General features: G+C 49.8%; 1 protein-coding gene across 2 annotated transcripts; it reads left to right on the top strand.

The window, feature by feature from the left end:
- Nucleotides 1–2,925: 2,925 nt before the first annotated feature.
- LOC103280598 (lysozyme C, milk isozyme) lies at nucleotides 2,926–20,887 on the top strand. 2 transcript variants are annotated; one of them, XM_062983437.1, is made up of 4 exons: nucleotides 2,926–3,022; nucleotides 5,863–6,024; nucleotides 9,938–10,016; nucleotides 20,667–20,887. In XM_062983437.1, the coding sequence occupies exons 1-4, from the start codon at nucleotides 3,001–3,003 to the stop codon at nucleotides 20,755–20,757; spliced, it is 354 nt and encodes a 117-aa protein (XP_062839507.1). In that variant the 5' UTR covers nucleotides 2,926–3,000; the 3' UTR covers nucleotides 20,758–20,887. The 2 variants fall into 2 exon arrangements, with proteins under 2 accessions (XP_062839507.1, XP_008118337.2); XM_008120130.3 differs by lacking the exon at nucleotides 2,926–3,022 and adding an exon at nucleotides 3,301–3,872.
- Nucleotides 20,888–24,143: the final 3,256 nt, after the last annotated feature.

The raw sequence follows: 24,143 nt of genomic DNA, 5'->3' as shown, positions 1-24,143 counted from the left end.
AGGTGACCCTTACTCAAAAATCTTGTTTTTCCATGAAAGTGTTGACAGGACATGTTCTGGCTGACATTTGCTTTTTCTCACAATTGTAATGCTCCTAGGCAGCGCGAACACTGGGAACCAACACTCAGCTGTGTTAAAGATGGAAGGCCAACCGGAGTCTGTACCCGACAGTTTTCACCAGTGCCTCGAGGCCATTATTGGATGGTTGCGTTCCAGTAGTTTGAGGGTGAATCCAGCAAAGACGGAGATCCTATGGCTGGGCCGACCGGGCAGTGGGGATATCCAGTTGCCAACCCTGGATGGTGAAGTGCTACGCCCGTCTTCACTAGTAAAGAGTCTGGGAGTCCTCTTGGACCCTTCACTGACGATGCAGGCCCAGGTCTCCGCCGTTACCAAAACTGCTTTTTTTCATCTTCGGCAGGCTAGACGGCTAGCCCCCTATCTATCTAGGGACAACCTGGCTACAGTGATCCAGGCTACAGTCATCTCGAGACTGGATTACTGTAATGCCCTTTACATTGGCCTTCCTGTGTCGGTGATCCGGAAGCTCAAATTGGTGCAAAATGCAGCTGCCCGGCTCCTTGCAGGAGTCCCCATAAGATGCCACATAACACCAATCTTACGGCAGCTGCACTGGTTACCAATTGAGCACCGGATCACTTTCAAAGTGATGGTGCTTACCTTCAAGGCCTTACATGGTCCAGGGCCGATGTACCTGAGGGACCGCCTCACCCCTTACAAACCCCAGAGATCCCTCCGTTCTGAGGACCAAGACCTGCTGGAAGTCCCCAGTTTTAAGACCTTGCGTCTAACTGCAACTAGACGCAGAGCCTTTTCAGTAGTGGCGCCATCTCTGTGGAACACCTTGCCACCTGAAGTTCGTGCCTTGCGGGACTTGTTGGCCTTCCGCAGGGCATGTAAGACACACCTGTTTCGGCAGGCTTTTGAGTTCTGTTGCTGATGTTTTAAAAGGTGCTTTTAAGATGTTTTAAAGATTTTTTTTAAATGATGTTTTTAAAATGTTTTTTAAATTGTTGATTTTAGCCGGTTCTTGTAAGCCGCTCCGAGCCCTAGGGGAGTGGCGGCATATAAGTTTGAAAAATAAATATAAAAAATAAAACACGGAGGCCAATAAACAATCTAATATCTTTATTAAAACAATAAAAGTTTCAAACAAAAACAAGCAGAATAGATAGTCAAGCAGTTGACCTTTTAAGAAAGATCAAAGTTAGTCCAAAAAATGAAAGTCTTATGTCCAATATTAGAGTCCAAAGTCCAGAATCCAATAACCGAAGCACACTCAAACTTAATGGAAGTTTGAGTGGGGAAAGAAACAAAGTTCCTCAGAAAAGTACTTGAAGTAATAGTCCAGAGCAAGGTTTCAAGGCAAGGCTAGGGCTGTTCGTGATGGATCTAAAACGCAGTCCAAACTTGGCAAGGGACTAGACGCAATGCCCGGTCTACTCGAGAGTAAGTTCGCCAGCAGGCCGCTTGGAAGCTCAGGATCAAGAGACAATGTGTTCTTCCATCAGAAGTTCAGTTGACACCGCAACAGAGATTCTCTGCGCAGAACTTTTATTGAAGTCCAAGAGCTCCCCCAAGCAGGTGCTTGACTCTTCCAAATCTTCCCAAGAGAAACGAGCTGCTAACAATGAAGCGCCAGATGCCTGCCTCCCCAAATTCTTCCCAAGAGAACTGACCTAGCCACAATCACCTCACTCTGCTAATCTCACACTTCTCCTTAAACTTTGTCTTTGAGAGCGATCTGTTTTGAAAGTAGCCCTTCTATCAAACTCCAAACTCTCCGGAAATCCTAGAAGAGCCAGCAACATCTCAAAGGCATTCCTAATTGGCTCTGGCACGGCAATGTCAACAGGAGACATTTGGAAAGGGATTGAATCTTGCTGCGGTGGGTAAAAAACCAAATCCTCTTCAGTTTGATCAGCAATGGCTGCGGGATCAGGGGCCAAAGGTGCCTGAGACATCACAACAATATAAGGTCATGCAAACTGCAGTAATGATGTGGCTGCTGGATGATGCATATGTGGGATGAACTATGAACATGTCACCTGAGGATAGTGCATACGTGGAGCAAACTATGGACACTTCACCTGATGTGATGAGTAATGAGTAATATAAGTTACAAGGCAACTACACATGTCCAAAAGGATTATAATAGTCAGCAAATTCCATTGTCAGTTAGCTTTCTGCGCATGCTTCTGTAAAATTGTATAAATTGGAAAGCCACTACAGGCAAGGGGTGGCATTGTGTTTTCTGGGCATTAGCTAACATTGTTATCTGCTCTTGGCCAAAAGTAAACTATCTTGAAGACAACTTCTGCTGTCAGTCTGCTTTCTTCACCTGCGTCCAAACGAAATTCCGCAGCAGGAACAATTACGGGCTGCACACGCCTCCCTCGAAAGATGGTTTGTTGGGATGTCTCTCCAAACGCAGAGAGAACACGGACTGCACAACAAAGATGCTCATAAATGATCAAAAGTGAAAGATCCTCTACACCACATTGCCAAACTCAAATTTGCAGGCCACGTGATGCGCAGAACAGATGGGCACTGGAGCAATGCCATGGCAACATGGTAGCCACGGGGATGGACGAGACCTCTTGGTCGTCCTCCCACTCGGTGGTCGGATTCATTGTGTGGTGTATAATGTGAGAAACAAACATAGTTGTACTGTTGGGTTATCTAAGCAATCATGCATGCATTTTCAATGTGGGATGGTTTATGTAGTTAGTTATGTTTGTTGCTTAGTAACCTGAGCCAAGATGCATTCCAGAGTTGATGACACCATTTAGGGGGTTTTGCATATGAAATGGGAAATGGGAGTATCCTTTCTGGGGACACACAGGAAGTGATGTACAGATACCTCTTCCTTTCTCTTCCTCTTCACTCCTGACCATGCCATGCTGATGTTCCTATCTGTTAAGGGATATGTAGTATCCTGAACTGTTTTTCTTTTGGAACTAAGATGTTTTTGCCTGTATGTCCATCATCATACAAGATTGTGAGTAAACATATTTTTGCTATTTTATTTGATGTTGCTGATGCTTATTTTATGCGCATGACTTTTTAAAGGGAAAGGGAGGCTGGATATTTTGTCTTATTGTTTATTTCCTTTTTACCTCTGCTCACATAAACCCCTAGTCTTCTGCGTTTTACTGCTCTGCACCAACATTTAATCATATTGGGATCATAATTTTAACAGGTTATGAATGAAAATATATTCCTATTATGTACAATGATGCAATGATAACTCATGCTCGAAATAGATACGAATGGAGGCGAATAGAGATGATGTGATCCACTCGAAAGCTGAGGAAATGTCTAAGGAAGGGTCTACGTGTCAGTACTATGGAGCGCTGTTTCCGCTGACATCCTCTCTGGCCATTGAGAATAAAGCCTCTGATAATGGCCTTCAATCTGTTTTGTGTCTCATCTGGCCTTCTGTTTTTATTATTATTATATTTTTTATATTCTGAAAACTTGGCACACCAGGCTCTGAACCCACGGTCCGTGCAGAAGCTGAAATCACAGAACGTAACTATGCAGAGCAGGAAGCTGGGTGCTGGCCCTTATCTGGCTCTTGCCATCTTCAAAGGCAGCCCACGTTGGCCGTACTCCTCCTCCATTCTATGCTTGCACATTCCTTCTTTGCAGTGAGTCTCCAGAGAGCTCTCCATCAGCCAAGACCATTCGAGGCCTCTTTGCGATGCTGATTTTGAAACTCATGGCTCCTTTTTTAATCTTCCTGCTCATTGGGGCTGGTGAAACCAAGATCATTTCGCGATGTGCCCTGGCTAATCTCATTGCCGATTTAGTCCCGGACGGGTATGCGCGATACACTATCAATGACTGTGAGTCTGGACGGTAACTCTTCTATCGACTTTCTCCATTCACCCTTTCCATTTCAGGTCCTGTGCTCTCAATGTGTTCTCTCTCAAAAGAAGTAGTAGACATTCAAGGGTGAGCTATCAGGGACATAAAGCCTCGTTGCTGTTTTGAAAACGTGTACATTTCTTTTACAGAACCATGCAACTTCTTAAAATAATAATTGTGTGTATGTGTGTGTGATATATATAGTACCCATTTCTTGCCCTCCTCCTATCATAAAGATGTTGCAAACAACCCCATCCTTATTCAGGGAGGACAGCTCAAGGAAGGCATGTGGCGGCTGAGAGCCCTCTGGAGCACTCTCATCCACTGCATGTCTTGCCCTCCTCCCATCATAAAGACAGTGCAAACAACCCCAGCCTTATTTGGGGAGGACAGCTCAGGGAAGGCAGGTAGCAGCTGAGAGCCCTCTGGAGAACTCTCAGCCACTGCATGTCTTGCCCTCCTCTCATCATAAAGACGGTCCAAACAACCCCAGCCTTATTCAGGGAGGACAGCTCAAGGAAGGCATGTGGCGGCTGAGAGCCCTCTGGAACAGTCTCAGCCACTGCATGTCTTGCCCTCCTCCCATCATAAAGACGGTCCAAACAACCCCAGCCTTATTCAGGGAGGACAGCTCAAGGAAGGCATGTGGCGGCTGAGAGCCCTCTGGAACAGTCTCAGCCACTGCATGTCTTGCCCTCCTCCCATCATAAAGACGGTCCAAACAACCCCAGCCTTATTCAGGGAGGACAGCTCAAGGAAGGCATGTGGCGGCTGAGAGCCCTCTGGAACAGTCTCAGCCACTGCATGTCTTGCCCTCCTCCCATCATAAAGACGGTCCAAACAACCCCAGCCTTATTCAGGGAGGACAGCTCAAGGAAGGCATGTGGCGGCTGAGAGCCCTCTGGAACAGTCTCAGCCACTGCATGTCTTGCCCTCCTCCCATCATAAAGACGGTCCAAACAACCCCAGCCTTATTCAGGGAGGACAGCTCAAGGAAGGCATGTGGCGGCTGAGAGCCCTCTGGAACAGTCTCAGCCACTGCATGTCTTGCCCTCCTCCCATCATAAAGACGGTGCAAATAAATCCAGCCTTATTCAGGAAGGACAGCTCAAGTAAGGCACGTGGTGGCTGAGAGTCCTCTCAGATGCCTGTCTTGCCCTCCTGGAACTTCAGGTTTCAATGGTGGCCAGGAGAGCTTTAGCACAATTAAAACTTATGCGCCGGTGACACCCATATCTTGAAATGCCAGATTTGGCCATGGTGGTCCATGCTCTTGTAACATCTCAAATAGATAACTGCAATGCGCTCTATGTGGGATTGCTTTTGAAGACTTGCCCAGAAACTTCAAATGGTCCACCGAATGGCAGCCAGATTGCTCACTAGAGCGGCGTACAAGGAGCACATGACCCCCTGTTCTGCCAGCTCCACTGGCCGCCAGTCTGCTACCGAGGACAATTCAAAGGGCTGCCGTTAGCCTATAAAGCCCTCAACGGTTCCAGCCCATCTTGCCTGTCCGAACGTGTCTCTTCTATGTATGACCAACTTTGGAAGTTAAGATAATCTGGGGAGGCCCTGCTCTTGGTCCCACCACCTTTGTAAGCACGATTGGTTGGGAAGAGAGATGTCCTTCTCAGTGGTGGCTGCTAATCTATGGAACTCCCTCCCCAATGAAATCAGGTCATCCCCCTCTCGCCTGTCTTTTAGGAAGAAACTTAAGACGTGGCTGTGGGACCAAGCATTCAACCAGTAAATAGTGCAATGAGGATAATGGACTAAGGGAATTGTCAATTGGACAGGTCTTGGACTATGATCTGGATTACGTGATATTAATTGATGTTTTAATAATTAATGTCTAATGGTAAATAAATAAAAATAATATTGGTGAAAGACATGTGGGGCCATTAATGTGTTGCGATGGGTCTGCAGGCGCCCTTTGCTAAAGTCCTCTTCTTCTTTGCTTTGCTCCAGGGATCTGTCTCGCCCACTCTGCGAGCTATTTCGATTCAATGAAAATATCAAAACAGGAAGAGGACAGTGCCCGGAGATATGGGATATTCCAGTTCAGTAACATGGAACATTGCTCCGACGGATGCCGCAGCTCCCTGAACATATGCCGCACGCAATGCACAAGTAAAGTCACCTCTTCTTTTGGGCAGAACCTGGGGGAAAACAACAAAGGGCGCGTCTATCTACATCACTTGTGTCAAAACTCAAGGCCTGCCCTGTCATTTTCATGTACCTCCACCACCTATATCCCTCATCATTATAGAATTATAGAACAACTAGCTGTGCCCGGCCACGTGTTGCTGTGGCTTATAGGAATCATTTGTTGGCCAGGTGGAATAGCAGTGAATAGCCTTGCAGCCTCAAAGCCTGGCTGTTTTCTTCTTATGAGAATCCTTGTTTGGGGAGCTGGAATACAATGGAATAGGCTTGCTGCTTGGAAGGCTGGGTACCTGCGTTCTGGGGGAATGGTTTTTTGGGCTGCTAGAATTGCAATGAATAGCCTTTTGCTGCTTCAAAGCCTGCAAAAAGACACACCTTGTGAGTAACTACTGGATTAGTGTCAGCAAAGAAGTAGAAAAAACTTTTTTTTTTAGATGGATTGCAGAAGATAGAGAATAGGCCCCAGGATTTTGTTTCTTGGCTCAGAGTACACAGAGCAGGAAAACAAATAGTGGGGCAGATCCTCAATGACTGGGGCCCCACAAACACACAGGCGAAGAGCCAAAGGGGTGCCCGAGTATCTACCATCCATCACCGCTGTGGGCATACTTTGAAAATGAATGGCTGTGAAGGACTTCCCAACAAACATGAGTTCTTTCTGGACCTTCCACAGATATATAATCCTCCCTTGCTTAGTTTCCAGTATACCTCACAACCTCTGAGGATGCCTGCCATAGATGTGGGCGAAACGTCAGGAGGGAATACTTCTGGAACATGGCCACACAGCCCGAAAGACATACAACAACTCAGCTTCCGGTGTCTTGCATTCCAGGCTTTTCATTTTGCTAGCTGTACAAAACACCTCCTGGGGAGAACCCCAGATGAGGATTTTTTTACACTTTCTCAATAGTTAAATAGGGTAAAGTGAGCACGGGATCAAATGGAGCGGAGACCAACCTCTGCCTAGACCAGTGGTTCGCAACCTGTGGTTCCCCAGGTGTTTTGATCTACAACTCCCAGAAATCCCAGCCAGTTTTCCAGCTGTTAGGATTTTTGGAAGTTGAAGGACAAAAGAACCACTAGCCTAGTCCAAGGATGACGGACAGTGCATGGAGAGAGTCTAAGCAGTTTCTTAAGACATGTATTTTGGAGGCCCTCCAATTTCACTATCTGTGATTCAGATAGTTATTATTCTCCCAGGCGAGAAGGTCTGGCCAAAGCAGAAGAGAGGGGGACCATATCTGGAAACTCTCCTTCAATGGATGCAGCCTAGAATCGCATTGGCTTTTTAAAGCTGCGATATCTCACCGTTGATGGTCTCCTAAGAACCCCTATATCCCTTTCCCATGGAGTTTTTTTTTTTCCAATCCAGGTATCCCCCAGGCTATGCCTGTGTATTTAATGTGAGTTTGGGACCATACATTCCTCCCTTTTGAAGTTCATTGTGTTCATTTTGGCCAATCAGCTCCATTATGTGTCGTGGTCACTTTGGACTCTTTTCCTGCCCTTTGGAGCTGTAGCTCTCCCAATTTGCACTTAGAGATTCCTACGGGTGTCCTCTCTAGAGCTGGGCAGGTCCCTCCAACGCAAGTGCATTGTCAATGCCTAAATCCTCCAGTGGAACTCTAGAGTTATTGCCTAGGTCTTCCAATGTACCTCTACAGGCACATTAGCTAGGTCTTCCAGTACAACTCCAGAAGCATTGGCCAGGTACTCCAAAACAAGTCTGGAGGCATTGACTACGGCTTCCAGTGCCATCCTTGGCAGGTCTTCCAATGCAACTCCAGGGTCATTGGCTAGGTACTCCAAAACAACTCCGGAGGCATTGACTACGGCTTCCAGTGCCATCCTTGGCAGGTCTTCCAATGCAACTCCAGGGTCATTGGCTAGGTACTCCAAAACAACTCCGGAGGCATTGACTACGGCTTCCAGTGCCATCCTTGGCAGGTCTTCCAATGCAACTCCAGGGTCATTGGCTAGGTACTCCAAAACAACTCCGGAGGCATTGACTAGAGCTTCCAGTGCCCTCCTTGGCAGGTCTTCCAATGCAACTCCAGGGTCATTGGCTAGGTACTCCAAAACAACTCCGGAGGCATTGACTAGAGCTTCCAGTGCCATCCTTGGCAGGTCTTCCAATGCAACTCCAGGGTCATTGGCTAGGTACTCCAAAACAACTCCGGAGGCTTTGACTAGGGCTTCCAGTGCCATCCTTGGCAGGTCTTCCAATGCAACTCCAGGGTCATTGGCTAGGTACTCCAAAACAACTCCGGAGGCTTTGACTAGGGCTTCCAATGCCATCCTTGGCAGGTCTTCCAATGCAACTCCAGGGTCATTGGCTAGGTACTCCAAAACAACTCCGGAGGCTTTGACTAGGGCTTCCAATGCCATCCTTGGCAGGTCTTCTAATGCAAGTCCTGGGTTATTGGCTAGGTACTCCAAAGCAACTCTGGAGGCATTGACTAGAGCTTCCAGTGCCATCCTTGGCAGGTCTTCCAATGCAAGTCCTGGGTTATTGGCTAGGTACTCCAAAGCAACTCTGGAGGCATTGACTAGAGCTTCCAGTGCCATCCTTGGCAGGTCTTCCAATGCAACTCCAGGGTCATTGGCTAGGTACTCCAAAACAACTCCGGAGGCTTTGACTAGGGCTTCCAATGCCATCCTTGGCAGGTCTTCTAATGCAAGTCCTGGGTTATTGGCTAGGTACTCCAAAGCAACTCTGGAGGCATTGACTAGGGCTTCCAATGCCATCCTTGGCAGGTCTTCTAATGCAAGTCCTGGGTTATTGGCTAGGTACTCCAAAGCAACTCTGGAGGCATTGACTAGGGCTTCCAATGCCATCCTTGGCAGGTCTTCTAATGCAACTCTTGGGTTATTGGCTAGGTACTCCAAAACAACTCTGGAGGCATTGACTAGGGCTTCCAATGCCATCCATGGCAGGTCTTCTAATGCAACTCTTGGGTTATTGGCTAGGTACTCCAAAACAACTCCGGAGGCATTGACTAGAGCTTCCAGTGCCCTCCTTGGCAGGTCTTCCAATGCAACTCCAGGGTCATTGGCTAGGTACTCCAAAACAACTCCGGAGGCTTTGACTAGGGCTTCCAATGCCATCCTTGGCAGGTCTTCTAATGCAAGTCCTGGGTTATTGGCTAGGTACTCCAAAGCAACTCTGGAGGCATTGACTAGAGCTTCCAGTGCCATCCTTGGCAGGTCTTCCAATGCAACTCCAGGGTCATTGGCTAGGTACTCCAAAACAACTCCGGAGGCTTTGACTAGGGCTTCCAATGCCATCCTTGGCAGGTCTTCTAATGCAAGTCCTGGGTTATTGGCTAGGTACTCCAAAGCAACTCTGGAGGCATTGACTAGAGCTTCCAGTGCCATCCTTGGCAGGTCTTCCAATGCAACTCCAGGGTCATTGGCTAGGTACTCCAAAACAACTCCGGAGGCTTTGACTAGGGCTTCCAATGCCATCCTTGGCAGGTCTTCTAATGCAAGTCCTGGGTTATTGGCTAGGTACTCCAAAGCAACTCTGGAGGCATTGACTAGGGCTTCCAATGCCATCCATGGCAGGTCTTCTAATGCAACTCCAAAGGCATTGGCAGGTCTCCCAATTCAATTCATGCAACCAAAATGGAAGATCTTGTGCAACTGCAGAACCAACATTTTTCAGTTTCTACAGAACACTGCAATGCTGATATTCAAAGACAAAGAAACAAGTAAGAGAACCATGTATGGCTTCACTGGGAGGACCTCATCTCCAGATGGAACCAGAAATGGCTCAATTCCATTTTGAATAAGGGTATTTCTTGCTCTGGAATCGGAGAAGTTTTTGGCAGCCTCCCGTCACAGCGCCCGCATTTCTTGTTTCTCTTGTTGACAGACTTCATAAATGATGACTTGAGGGATGATATCCGGTGTGTGATGAAAATAATCAGAGCTGACACTGGGTTCGACGAATGGTAAGTGCGTCCGTTAATGCAGCCTGATACCACATGAATTGTGTGTCAGAACCCTGCTACTAGAGCCTGGATGTGGCTCTGAGTTTCAGGGTCACTGACATTGATAAGACACCTGCGTCCCAGGACTCGGAGGAGAAACGGCTGATGGACTTGGCGGGGAATTTGCGCGGGGTTTTACTGAGCGGGAAGAGACTGTTCAAATGAGGGGGAGGGTATATAAAGGAGGGTTGGCCGGAGCCTCCCATTCTTGGCTTTTCTGATGTTCATGTTTCCTACAGTAAAAGTTCCTGGTGATACCACAGAGAGTCTCGTGTGTTCATTCAGGAGCGGCTGTGGTGAGCTGACACTAAGGGGCAGAGGTCGGTATCTGAGTATGCGGAGGAGTTCCAATGCCTCGCTGAAAAGGTGCCGGAATGGTCTGCAGTGACAAAGATAGAACTCTTCAAAGAGGGGCTCAGGCGGGAGATCCTCTCCTGGGCGGTGCATCGTGATGAGCCTGACACACTGCGCGGATGGATTCAGCTGGCGGGGCGCATCGAGACATCGCTGGCCCAGGCGAGGAGGCACCGAGGAGGGCTACAGCAGCGGCCGCAGATGAAAGAGGGGAGCCGGAAGGAGGGATCAACCCCAGCCGGGAGGAGAACGGAGCCGACAGGGAACGTGAGCACCAGCAGGAGGGGCTGCTTCGTGTGCGGCCGTTTGGGCCACAGGGCTGCCGAGTGCTGGCAGAGAAAAGGGGAAGGCGGAGGCCCGCCCAAACCAAGAGCCGTGGCAGGGAAACGCGCCGAGGAAGAACCACCGATGAGGCACCACTCGGGGGGGTTGGTAAGTCAGGACAAAGCCATGATAGTGGTCCCCATTCAGCTGGAAAGTGGCAGCAAACAAGCAACCTGCAAAGCATTTGTGGATTGTGGATGTTCCAGGAACATCATCTCCCCTGAATTAGCCGAGGGATTGGGATGCGAAAGAACGAACCTAGAATCCCCAATAGCTTTTTCGCAGTTGGACGGATCCACAGCATCGGGATCATTAGCTAAGTACAGTGCCGAAGATGTAAAGTGTAAGATAGGGAGTTGGGAAGGAAAGGTGTCATTTGTGATATCACAAATAGCCAGCTATAATGTTATACTAGGCATGCCATGGCTGGGGCAGGCCAACCCGCAAATCAACTGGGAGGATAAGAGCATGATCTTCAGGATGAAGTTGGAAGGAGGGAGCCAGGAAGTGGAAAGGGAGCCGGGGAAAAGGGGGGAGGAAGACTCTATCAGGATAGCAGAACTGGCAGATAAATTACCCCCAGAGTATCGGGATTTTGTGGACGTATTTGATGAGAAGGAAGCAGACAGTTTCCCACCGAAGCGGAGAGTTGAAGTGAAGATAGAGCTAGTCCCAGGAGCAGAGCTTCCTAAGGCAAAAATATACCCAATGTCGGCTAGGGAAAAGGAGGAACTGAGAAAATACATTGATAAAAACCTAGCGAGGGGTTTCATAGAGCCTTCAAATTCCCCTCTAGGGGCGCCTGTGTTGTTCAGGCGCAAAAAGGACCAAACGCTGAGGCTCTGCATTGACTACAGGGGCCTGAATGCAATCAGTTCTGGAAATAAATACCCCCTACCTTTAGTGAAGGACTTGATCGCCCAGTTATCGGAGGGACAGATATTCACTAAATTGGACTTAATTGAAGCGTACCATAAATTGCAGATTAAACCAGAGGACAGGTGGAAGACGGCCTTCTCCTGTGCATTCGGATTATTCAATTATCGTGTGCTCCCTTTCGGTTTGTGCGGCGGAGGCGCCGCGTTCATGCAATTAATCAACGAAGTGTTGCATCCATTGTTGTACAAGGGAGTCTTTGTTTTTTTAGATGACATATTGTTAGTATCTCGGACTAAGGAGCAACACATAGAACTAGTCAGGGAAGTCCTGCAAAAGTTGAGAGAAGCAAAACTGTATGCGAAGCTTGCCAAGTGCGAGTTCAATAAAGACCAGATAGACTTTCTGGGGTATAGGATTTCCTCCCAGGGAGTGGCGATGGACCCTGCGAAGGTAGAAGACGTGAGGGGGTGGGAAGCCCCCAAAACACGGAAGCAGCTGCAATCCTTCCTAGGGTTCGCAAACTTCTATAGAACATTTATCAAGGACTTTGCGCGCCTCACTTTGCCATTAACGGATTTGTTAAAGACTAAAGGTAGGGGAGAAACAGCCAAAGTGAAGGCCCCAGGGGCCAAACTGACCTGGACAATAGAATGCCAGGAAGCTTTCGAAGCCCTTAAAAAGCGTTTTACTGAGGAGCCTGTCCTACAGCACCCTGATATGTCTAAAGCCTTTGTATTACATTGCGATGCGTCAGACCGGGCATATGGGGCAGTTCTGCTACAGAAAGACGAGGGGGGGAACCTGAAGCCATGTGGCTATCTGTCAAAAAAGTTTAGCGATACAGAAAAAAACTGGCCGATTTGGGAGAGAGAAGCCTTAGCGATTCTAAAAGCACTAGAGTGCTGGAGACACTTTCTGGAAGGAAGTGGAACACCGTTTGAGGTGTGGACTGACCATAGAAATTTACAGTATCTAAGATCCCCTCGTAAACTATCAGCGAAGCAAATTAGATGGGCCCAATATTTCAGCCGTTTTGATTTCAGACTCAGATTCTTCCAGGGGAAACATAATATACTCGCTGACGCTCTCTCTCGGATGCCTCAGCACGGGGGAGGAATTCAGGAATCTGAAGGGAGTATTTTTCTTGATAAGCAATGGGGCCTGGCAGTACTAACTCGAGCACAAGCGGCCAAAGAAAACAAACGTACTGCCATTTCCACGGGGGGAGGAGAAATATGGGAGGAAGAGTTGAAGCGAGCGTATGGAATGGACAAATGGTTACAAACAAACAAAGAAAAGGGAGAATTGTGTGGGGATTTGGTGTTTGTAAATAAGAAATTGTATATTCCTGAATGTTTAAGACGAGAAATGTTAAGGAAGTACCATGATAACAAGGGTGCGGGTCATCTAGGCCCCACCAGGACTATTAAACTGTTGGCCAAACAATGCTGGTGGCCCGGAATGAGGAAAGACGCCAGGGGATACGTCACGCAGTGTGAATTATGTGCAGAGGGAAAAACACCACCGGGGAAGCCCCAGGGGCTATTGCAGAAGGTGGTGGAGCCCATGAGGCCATGGGAATGCGTAGCCATGGATTTTGTAGGCGAACTACCCCCCAGCAGAGGCCACAGATACATTTGGACAATATTGGACCTATTCTCAAAACAGGCACACTTTGTGGCTCTGCCAAAACTCCCTTCAGCTGAAAAACTTGCTGATTTGTATGTGAAGCATGTATATCGCCTACATGGGTGTCCCGACAAGATAATTAGTGACCGGGGAGTCCAATTTACTGCAAAATTTTGGGGAAAATTCTTACAGCTGTTAGGAGCAGAAAGGAACCTGAGCTCGGCCTTTCATCCCGCGACCAACGGGGGGGTCGAACGTACCCAACAGACACTGTGCCAATTCTTAAGGATGTACACCAATTATAGACAGGATGATTGGGCGGACCTTCTTCCGTTTGCTGAGATGGCTTTTAACGGGGCCGTACATTCGGCCACAGGTCGTGCCCCATTCGAAATAGTATACGGACAGGAGGTGGCACCTTTCCCCAGGCTACCCGAGTGGAAGGAAGGGGAGGGCCAGACCGACGAGGAATGGCCGGCCAAAATCAAGCAAGGGTGGCAAACCGTGGTAGAGGCATTGCGGGAAACACAAAAGAAGTACAAGCTCTTTGCGGATCGTAGGCGCCGAGAGGGGGACAAATTGGGCGAAGGAGATCTGGTTTGGCTGAGCACAAAAAACCTGAAATTGGGGTTCCCATCCAAGAAATTGGCTCCACGCTATATAGGGCCATTCAGGGTAGCAAAAAGAATAAACGAAGTGACCTATGAGCTGAGGCTACCAAAGGACCTAGGAAAGGTACACCCGGTATTCCATTGCAGCCTGTTAAAAAAGTATAAAGGAACTCTGGACAGCGGAGAACAATAGTTGTGTTTAATCTTTTCCTTCCAGGACGAAGGGGAGGAGGACGCCATGTCAGAACCCTGCTACTAGAGCCTGGATGTGGCTCTGAGTTTCAGGGTCACTGACAGGGCCGGCCCAAGGAAATTTTCAAGTGTAAGCAAAACAGGATTTTGGTGCCCCCCCCCAAAAAAAACCCAATCACCGAGAAATAAAAGGTAGAAGGTAGAGGTGAATAGAATGGATAAAAGAGTTTACCTTACAACCAGAAGTTTATTAACAACATTATGTTCATATAGTAACATTACATAGAATTAACACCAATCTTGCATTTTAATAAATAAATATTTTAATAAACTTTGCAACAATTTTAATTTTTTTGTTATTTCTAGTCTACAAGTACTACACAAAGGTTTCCTGGTCATGATATCTCTTAAGAAGATTTTTCAGACTTCAGACTAGCTTCAGATCAGTTTTGTTTGGGAGAACGCAGCCCCAGGAGAATAGACACTTCCTTTCTCAGGAAGTGAACTCTTGTCCTTCAGAAGTGCCACGCCAGCGTGGACCATTGTAATGGGTGTAGCAAAGCAGGGGAAATCCAGTCATGAATCAATCAGGGCCAGCTAACACCTCCCAACAAAGTATTCCCATCATCAAAGTCTGGTAAATCCTCTGTTTTCTCACAGCCACAGACGGCAGAAGCACATACCATATCGCAAAGAACACCACTCTGAAAACGGGAATTCCAGACAGGAAACAATCAGGGTCAGCTAACACCTCCCAACAAAAAATTCACTCAGAGAGGAAACAGCCTGGCTGTAAATCTGCAAAGCCATTACATCCTTATCATTTTTCCTAATTGCAGCATTCATACTTGCCTCTAACAGACAAAAAAAATCAGAAATATTGTATATTCACAACCTTTAAGAAATAATATCCCCTGATGGCACAGCATGTGAAAGCGCTGAGCTGCTGAAATTCTGGACCGACAGGCTGCAGCAGGTTTGAATTGGGGGACCAGAGTGAGCCCTCACTGTTAGCCCCAGCTTCTGCCAACCCAGAAGTTCAGAAACATGCAAATGTGAGTGCATCAATAGGTACTGCTCCAGCGGGAAGGTAACGCCGCTCCATGCAGTCATCCCACATGACCTTGGAGGAGTCTACGGACAAGGCTGGCTCTTTGGCTTAGAAATGGAGATGAGCACCAAACCCCAGAATCAGACATGACTGGACTTAATGTCTGGGGAAAAACATTTACCCTTTAGGGTTGTTGTATGTCTTTCGGGCTGTGTGGCCATGTTCCAGAAGTATTCTCTCCTGACGTTTTGCCCACATCTATGGCAGGCATCCTCAGAGGTTGTGAGGTATACCTCACAACCTCTGAGGATGCCTGCCATAGATGTGGGCGAAACGTCAGGAGAGAATACTTCTGGAACATGGCCACACAGCCCGAAAGACATACAACAACCCTGTGATCCCGGCCATGAAAGCCTTCGACAACATGTTTACCCTTTACCTTAACTACCACAAGTTCCTCAATACTTTATTTCCCATACCACCATACTTCGCCACAACAAAGCGTGGTCGGGCACAACTAGTATATATAATATATAATTATTAAAACTATAAATCCCAGCAACTACAACTCCCTACTCAATTAATTAATTAACAAAACATTCAGTCACCAACTACAACTCCCAAAACAAGGGATTAAACATTAAACATGTAGAGTAGAGTTTCACTTATCCAACATAAGTAGGCCGGCAGAACGTTGGATAAGCAAATATGTTGGATAATAAGGAGAGATTAAGAAAAAGCCTATTGAACATCAAAATAGGTTATGATTTTACAAATTAAGCACCAAAACATCATGTTGGACAACAAATTTGACAGAAAAAGTAGTTCCATGCATAGTAATGCTATGTAGTAATCACAGTGGAGTCTCACTTATCCAACACTCGCTTATCCAATGTTCTGGATTATCCAACGCATTTTTGTAGTCAATGTTTTCAATATATCGTGAGAGGGCCAGCTAACACCTCCCAACAAAGTATTCCCATCATCAAACTCTGGTAAATGCTCTGTTTTCTCACGGCCACAGACGGCAGAAGCACATAACATATCGCATAGAACACCACTCTGAAAACAGGGGAATTCCAGACAGGAAACAATCAGGGCCAGCTAACACCTCCCAACAAAAAATTCACTCAGGGAGGAAACAGCCAGGCTTTAAAGCTGCAAGGTCTTTACATCCTTATCATTTTTCCTAATTGCAGCATTCATACTTGCCTCTAACAGACAAAAAAAAACCCAATCAGAAATATTGTATATTCACAACCTTTAGGAAATAATATCCCCTGATGGCACAGCGTGTGAAAGCGCTGAGCTGCTGAAATTCTGGACTGAAAGGCCGCAGCAGATTTGAATTGGGGGACCAGAGTGAGCCCTCACTGTTAGCCCCAGCTTCTGCCAACCCAGAAGTTCAAAAACATGCAAATGTGAGTGCATCAATAGGTACTGCTCCAGCGGGAAGGTAACGCCGCTCCATGCAGTCATCCCACATGACCTTGGAGGAGTCTACGGACAAGGCTGGCTCTTTGGCTTAGAAATGGAGATGAGCACCAAACCCCAGAATCAGACATGACTGGACTTAATGTCAGGAGGAAAACATTTACCCTTTAGGGTTGTTGTATGTCTTTCGGGCTGCGTGGCCATGTTCCAGAAGTATTCTCTCCTGACGTTTCGCCCACATCTATGGCAGGCATCCTCTGAGGTTGTGAGGTCTGTTGGAAACTAAGCAAGAGAGGTTTATATATCTGTGGAAGGTCCAGGGTGGGAGAAAGAATTCTTGTCTGTTGGAGGCAAGAGTGAATGTTGCAATTAATCACCTTGATTAGAGTGAAAAGCCTTGCAGCTTCAAGATCTGGCTGATTCCTACCTGTGGGAATCCTTTGTTGGGAGGTGTTACCTGGTTGTTTCATGTCTGGAATTCCCTTTTTCAGAGTGTGTTTCTTTATTTACTGTCCTGATTTTAGAGTTTTAAAATGATGTTTGCCAGATTTTGTTCATTTTCATGGTTTCCTCCTTTCTGTTGATATTGTCCACTTGCCTCCTCCTTGCCCAATTCTCCCTTCCTGGACGCGGCCGCAGGTCGCCAGGGCGAGCTGCGTCCGCGTCCAGGAAGTAAAAGGAGGATTGGGCGATCTCTGCTGTGTGCATGCACACAGCAGGGATCGCCCAATTCTCCCTTCCTAGATGCGGCCGCAGGTCGCCAGGGCGAGCTGCGGCCGCGTCCAGGAAGTAAAGGAGGATTGGGCGATCTCTGCTGTGTGCATGCACACAGCAGGGATCGCCCAATTCTCCCTTCCTAGATGCGGCCGCAGGTCGCCAGGGCGAGCTGCGGCCGCGTCCAGGAAGTAAAGGAGGATTGGGCGATCTCTGCTGTGTGCATGCACACAGCAGGGATCGCCCAATTCTCCCTTCCTGGACGCGGCCGCAGGTCGCCAGGGCGAGCTGCGGCCGCGTCCAGGAAGTAAAGGAGGATTGGGCGATCTCTGCTGTGTGCATGCACACAGCAGGGATCGCCCAATTCTCCCTTCCTAGATGCGGCCGCAGGTCGCCAGGGCGAGCTGCGGCCGCGTCCAGGAAGTAAAGGAGGATTGGGCGATCTCTGCTGTGTGCATGCACACAGCAGGGATCGCCCAATTCTCCCTTCCTGGACGCGGCCGCAGGTCGCCAGGGCGAGCTGCGGCCGCGTCCAGGAAGTAAAGGAGGATTGGGCGATCTCTGCTGTGTGCATGCACACAGCAGGGATCGCCCAATTCTCCCTTCCTGGACGCGGCCGCAGGTCGCCAGGGCGAGCTGCGGCCGCGTCCAGGAAGTAAAGGAGGATTGGGCGATCTCTGCTGTGTGCATGCACACAGCAGGGATCGCCCAATTCTCCCTTCCTAGATGCGGCCGCAGGTCGCCAGGGCGAGCTGCGGCCGCGTCCAGGAAGTAAAGGAGGATTGGGCGATCTCTGCTGTGTGCATGCACACAGCAGGGATCGCCCAATTCTCCCTTCCTAGATGCGGCCGCAGGTCGCCAGGGCGAGCTGCGGCCGCGTCCAGGAAGTAAAGGAGGATTGGGCGATCTCTGCTGTGTGCATGCACACAGCAGGGATCGCCCAATTCTCCCTTCCTGGACGCGGCCGCAGGTCGCCAGGGCGAGCTGCGGCCGCGTCCAGGAAGTAAAGGAGGATTGGGCGATCTCTGCTGTGTGCATGCACACAGCAGGGATCGCCCAATTCTCCCTTCCTGGACGCGGCCGCAGGTCGCCAGGGCGAGCTGCGGCCGCGTCCAGGAAGTAAAGGAGGATTGGGCGATCTCTGCTGTGTGCATGCACACAGCAGGGATCGCCCAATTCTCCCTTCCTAGACGCGGCCGCAGGTCGCCAGGGCGAGCTGCAGCCGCATCCAGGAAGTAAAGGAGGATTGGGCGATCTCTGCTGTGTGCATGCACACAGCAGGGATCGCCCAATTCTCCCTTCCTAGACGCGGCCGCAGGTCGCCAGGGCGAGCTGCAGCCGCATCCAGGAAGTAAAGGAGGATTGGGCGATCTCTGCTGTGTGCATGCACACAGCAGGGATCGCCCAATTCTCCCTTCCTAGACGCGGCCGCAGGTCGCCAGGGCGAGCTGCAGCCGCATCCAGGAAGTAAAGGAGGATTGGGCGATCTCTGCTGTGTGCATGCACACAGCAGGGATCGCCCAATTCTCCCTTCCTAGACGCGGCCGCAGGTCGCCAGGGCGAGCTGCAGCCGCATCCAGGAAGTAAAGGAGGATTGGGCGATCTCTGCTGTGTGCATGCACACAGCAGGGATCGCCCAATTCTCCCTTCCTAGATGCGGCCGCAGGTCGCCAGGGCGAGCTGCGGCCGCGTCCAGGAACTAAGGGAGAATTGGGCAATCTCTGCTGTGGCGCTATGGGCTGCTGTCGACACCTCGACAGCGCCCCTAGCGGCCAGCGCCCGAGGCCGCCGCGTCAGCAGCCTCATATGTCCAACCGGCCCTGGTCACTGACATTGATAAGACACCTGCGTCCCAGGACTCGGAGGAGAAACGGCTGATGGACTTGGCGGGGAATTTGCGCGGGGTTTTACTGAGCGGGAAGAGACTGTTCAAATGAGGGGGAGGGTATATAAAGGAGGGTTGGCCGGAGCCTCCCATTCTTGGCTTTTCTGATGTTCATGTTTCCTACAGTAAAAGTTCCTGGTGATACCACAGAGAGTCTCGTGTGTTCATTCAGGAGCGGCTGTGGTGAGCTGACATTGTGGTTAAGACCCAATGTGACAGAGTTCTGGGAGCTATAGTTTGGAGAGGACCCTGCACTCTGTGGCAGAGAAGACCTTGTGAAACTACAGCTCCCAGGATGCTATTCACATGAATTCCCCCAAACCTTCCGTTTGCCAGATTTGGCAGCAGCTACGCAATTCAAACTACAAGCTAAGCGTCCTTATTCTGAATCCCAAACTACGCCAAAATCTGAAATGATAATAATAATAATAATGTATTGAATGTAAGCCAGGCTGAACAATGAATGCAAAGGGAAGCAAGGAAAAACTCAGCTCTTTCTTCTTTAGCAAAGGGATCTGAAGAAGACAGATTTCCTGCCAGCCGATCCTGGTTGCTTGCAAAACCTGGGCCGATTGCAACCTAGCCGATCCTGCCTGCTTCTCCTTGGGAGCTGCTCTCCTCCAGTCCGCTTTCCGGAGCTTGCTTGCTTCCCTTTGCATTCATTGTTCAGCCTGGCTGAGTTTCAGCGTTGCAATAATGCTGGTCTCAGTGGCGGGAAAGTGTTGAGGCTATGAAACTTCCAAAGTCATTCCTCACTGTGATAAGTGCCTAAATCTGAATGAGAACTATGTTGAAATGTACTATTTCAGTGTGGCTTTCAACTGCATATCGTAAGTGGTTTATCCTATATTTTGTTCTTTTTTAATTCCAAAATGTCATGTACTTTCTGGATAGCCCTCGTAGATAGATAGATAGATAGATAGATAGATAGATAGATAGATAGATAGATAGATAGAGGAGAGTTCCAGGGCCCAACCGGTCGCGCGACTGTCTAGGAGGACCTCTGACACGATGGGCTTCCTTGGAGTAAGGTGGAAAGGAGTAGTAGAGTTGAGTGTCATCTGCATAGAGGACCTTGATGGCCATGTATCAAGGTGTGAGGAGAAGACATAGGGAGGAGGGAGCAAGCTTCTTTTCTGCGCCCTGGAGACGAGGACAGACAGACAGGTGGGACAGATGGGACGTTATCTATATCACCTAAATATTAGGAAGAACTTCCTCACTGGGAGAGCTGTTCATCAGTGGAACTCTTTCCCCCAGACTGTGGTGGAGGCTCCTTCTTTGGAGGCTTTGAAGCAGAGGCTAGATGGCCATCCATCGGGGGTGCTTTGAATGCGATTTTCCTGCTTCTTGGCGGAATGGGGTTGGACTGGATGGTCCACGAGGTCTCTTCCAACTCTAGGATTCTATGATAGATGGACTGATGTATCCCATCATATTGCAGATGGCCAAAGAGCAGCTGGAACGTCCCTAAATCTCTCTGTCATCAAATGCAATAATTGGCCTAATGGATTCCTGAACTCTTCTGTGTCCCTTAGGAGAGTATATGGCGTGAACTGCAAAGGAAAAAACCTAGCGAGGTGGATCCAGGGCTGCACAATCGTGAAACCGTGGGACAAGTGGCGCTAATCCCAGGCCTTTCTCCAGATTCTCCACCGATGAAGAATGACTCCAACGCTTGACAATGTTTTAAAGTCTTCTCTGACAAAGTATTTCGTCGCATGGAGTAATGGCTGTTAATAAATCGTATCAAACTGCATTCAATTCTACAATTTCTCCAATCTCTGCCAACAATCAAAGCTGTAAAATACGTCAACAACCAACGTGCATTAACCTGAAGGGAGAATAAGATCAAAACTTTAACCAATCAGAACAATATCTATTTATTTATTTATTTATTCATTCATTTATTTAATTAATTTATATACCGCTCTTCTCTGTCAGTGGGACTCAGAGCGGTCTTACACAATGGCAGAATTAAATGCCACATAAAAAATACAACATGTAGTAAAAACCAAACATAAAACACAAATAAAAGCCAATATCCAAATCAAATTAAAACAATTAAAACCATATGACCATTACAACAGGGGAAGTTTCGAGCCAAAGTCAGAGCCAGTCTGTGTTCGACTTAATATTAATTCACAGAATTCATCAGGTCATATCAACTCAGATCTTAGGATGGGCCAAACGCTTGCTCGTGAGCGAGTGAGGGACGGACCCTGGCTGGCCAGTGAAGGAGGGCAGCAAAGGCCCCCCTCACTTGCTCACTCACTCACCAGGCCGGGTCCTGGTGCTGCCAGGACCAGGCCTGGTGAGTGAGTGAGAGAAGGATGGAAGGTGGGTGAGTGTGAAGGAAGGCGGCAAAGGCCTTCCCTTGCTCGCTTGCTCGCTCACTCACCAAGCCAGGTCCTGGTGCTGCCGGGACTAGGCCTGGTGAGGGAGTGAGGGATGGAGGACGGTCGAGTGAAGGAGGGCAGCAAAGGCTCTCCCTCCCTCGCTCGCTCACTCAATCACCAGACCGGGTCCTGGTGCTGCCAGGACTAGGCCTGGTGAGGGAGTGGGGGATGGAGGGTGGTTGAGTGAAGGAGGGCAGCAAAGGCTCTCCCTCTTTCGCTCACTCAATCATCAGACCGGGTCCTGGTGTTGCCGGGACTAAGCCTGGTGAGTGAGTGTGAGGGATGGAGGGTGGTTGAGTGAAGGAGGGCAGCAAAGGCTCTCCCTCCTTTCCTCGCTTACTCACTCAATCACCAGGCCGGGTCCTGGTGCTGCTGGGACTAGGCCTGGTGAGCGAATGAGGGATGGAGGGCGGCCGAGTGAAGGAGGGCAGCAAAGGCTCTCCCTCCTTTCCTCGCTTACTCACTAAATCACCAGGCCAGATCCTGGTGCTGCTGGGACTAGGCCTGGTGAGCGAGTGAGGGATGGAGGGTGGTCGAGTGAAGGAGGGCAGCAAAGGCTCTCCCTCCTTTCCTCGCTTACTCACTCAATCACCAGGCCAGATCCTGGTGCTGCTGGGACTAGGCCTGGTGAGCGAGTGAGGGATGGAGGGTGGTCGAGTGAAGGAGGGCAGTAAAGGCTCTCCCTCCTTTCCTTGCTCACTCACTCAATCACCAGGCCAGATCCTGGTGCTGCTGGGACTAGGCCTGGTGAGCGAGTGAGGGATGGAGGGCGGCCGAGTGAAGGAGGGCAGCAAAGGCTCTCCTTCCTTTCCTCGCTTACTCACTCAATCACCAGGCCGGGTCCTGGTGCTGCTGGGACTAGGCCTGGTGAGCGAATGAGGGATGGAGGGCGACCGAGTGAAGGAGGGCAGCAAAGGCTCTCCCTCCTTTCCTCGCTTACTCACTCAATCACCAGGCCAGATCCTGGTGCTGCTGGGACTAGGCCTGGTGAGCGAGTGAGGGATGGAGGGCGGCCGAGTGAAGGAGGGCAGCAAAGGCTCTCCCTCCTTTCCTCGCTTACTCACTCAATCACCAGGCCGGGTCCTGGTGCTGCTGGGACTAGGCCTGGTGAGCGAATGAGGGATGGAGGGCGGCCGAGTGAAGGAGGGCAGCAAAGGCTCTCCCTCCTTTCCTCGCTTACTCACTCAATCACCAGGCCAGATCCTGGTGCTGCTGGGACTAGGCCTGGTGAGCGAGTGAGGGATGGAGGGCGGCCGAGTGAAGGAGGGCAGTAAAGGCTCTCCCTCCTTTCCTCGCTTACTCACTCAATCACCAGGCCGGGTCCTGGTGCTGCTGGGACTAGGCCTGGTGAGCGAGTGAGGGATGGAGGGCGGCCGAGTGAAGGAGGGCAGCAAAGGCTCTCCCTCCTTTCCTCGCTTACTCACTCAATCACCAGGCCGGGTCCTGGTGCTGCTGGGACTAGGCCTGGTGAAGGAGTGAGGGATGGAGGGCGGCCGAGTGAAGGAGGGCAGCAAAGGCTCTCCCTCCTTTCCTCGCTTACTCACTCAATCACCAGGCCAGATCCTGGTGCTGCTGGGACTAGGCCTGGTGAGCGAGTGAGGGATGGAGGGCGGCCGAGTGAAGGAGGGCAGCAAAGGCTCTCCCTCCTTTCCTCGCTTACTCACTCAATCACCAGGCCGGGTCCTGGTGCTGCTGGGACTAGGCCTGGTGAGCGAGTGAGGGATGGAGGGTGGTCGAGTGAAGGAGGGCAGCAAAGGCTCTCCCTCCTTTCCTTGCTTACTCACTCAATCACCACCCCGGGTCCTGGTGCTGCTGGGACTAGGCCTGGTGAGCGAGTGAGGGATGGAGGGTGGTCGAGTGAAGGAGGGCAGCAAAGGCTCTCCCTCCTTTCCTCTCTTACTCACTCAATCACCAGGCCAGATCCTGGTGCTGCTGGGACTAGGCCTGGTGAGCGAGTGAGGGATGGAGGGTGGTCGAGTGAAGGAGGGCAGCAAAGGCTCTCCCTCCTTTCCTCGCTTACTCACTCAATCACCAGGCCAGATCCTGGTGCTGCTGGGACTAGGCCTGGTGAGCGAGTGAGGGATGGAGGGCGGCCGAGTGAAGGAGGGCAGCAAAGGCTCTCCCTCCTTTCCTCGCTTACTCACTCAATCACCAGGCCAGATCCTGGTGCTGCTGGGACTAGGCCTGGTGAGCGAGTGAGGGATGGAGGGTGGTCGAGTGAAGGAGGGCAGTAAAGGCTCTCCCTCCTTTCCTCGCTCACTCACTCAATCACCAGGCCGGGTCCTGGTGCTGCTGGGACTAGGCCTGGTGAGCGAGTGAGGGATGGAGGGCGGCCGAGTGAAGGAGGGCAGCAAAGGCTCTCTCTCCCTCGCTCTCTCGCTTGCTCACTCACTCACCAGGCCGTGCCCTGGTGCTGCCATCACCACTGGCCCAGGACCTGGCCTGGTGAGTGAGCGAGGGAGGGAGGCCACCCTATTATCCAACAGTTTTGCTTAGCCAACATTCTGCCCGCCAGTCAAGCGCAACCACAAGAGGGCAGTATATCGGTATTAGCTACTGGCCTCCAGGGATAGAATCAGAATCATAGAATCACCAGTTGGAAGAGACCTCATAGGC

The sequence above is a fragment of the Anolis carolinensis genome, chromosome 5, assembly GCF_035594765.1.
Source record: "Anolis carolinensis isolate JA03-04 chromosome 5, rAnoCar3.1.pri, whole genome shotgun sequence".
NCBI lineage: Eukaryota > Metazoa > Chordata > Lepidosauria > Squamata > Dactyloidae > Anolis > Anolis carolinensis.
This window is presented reverse-complemented; position numbering and strand designations above follow the sequence as displayed.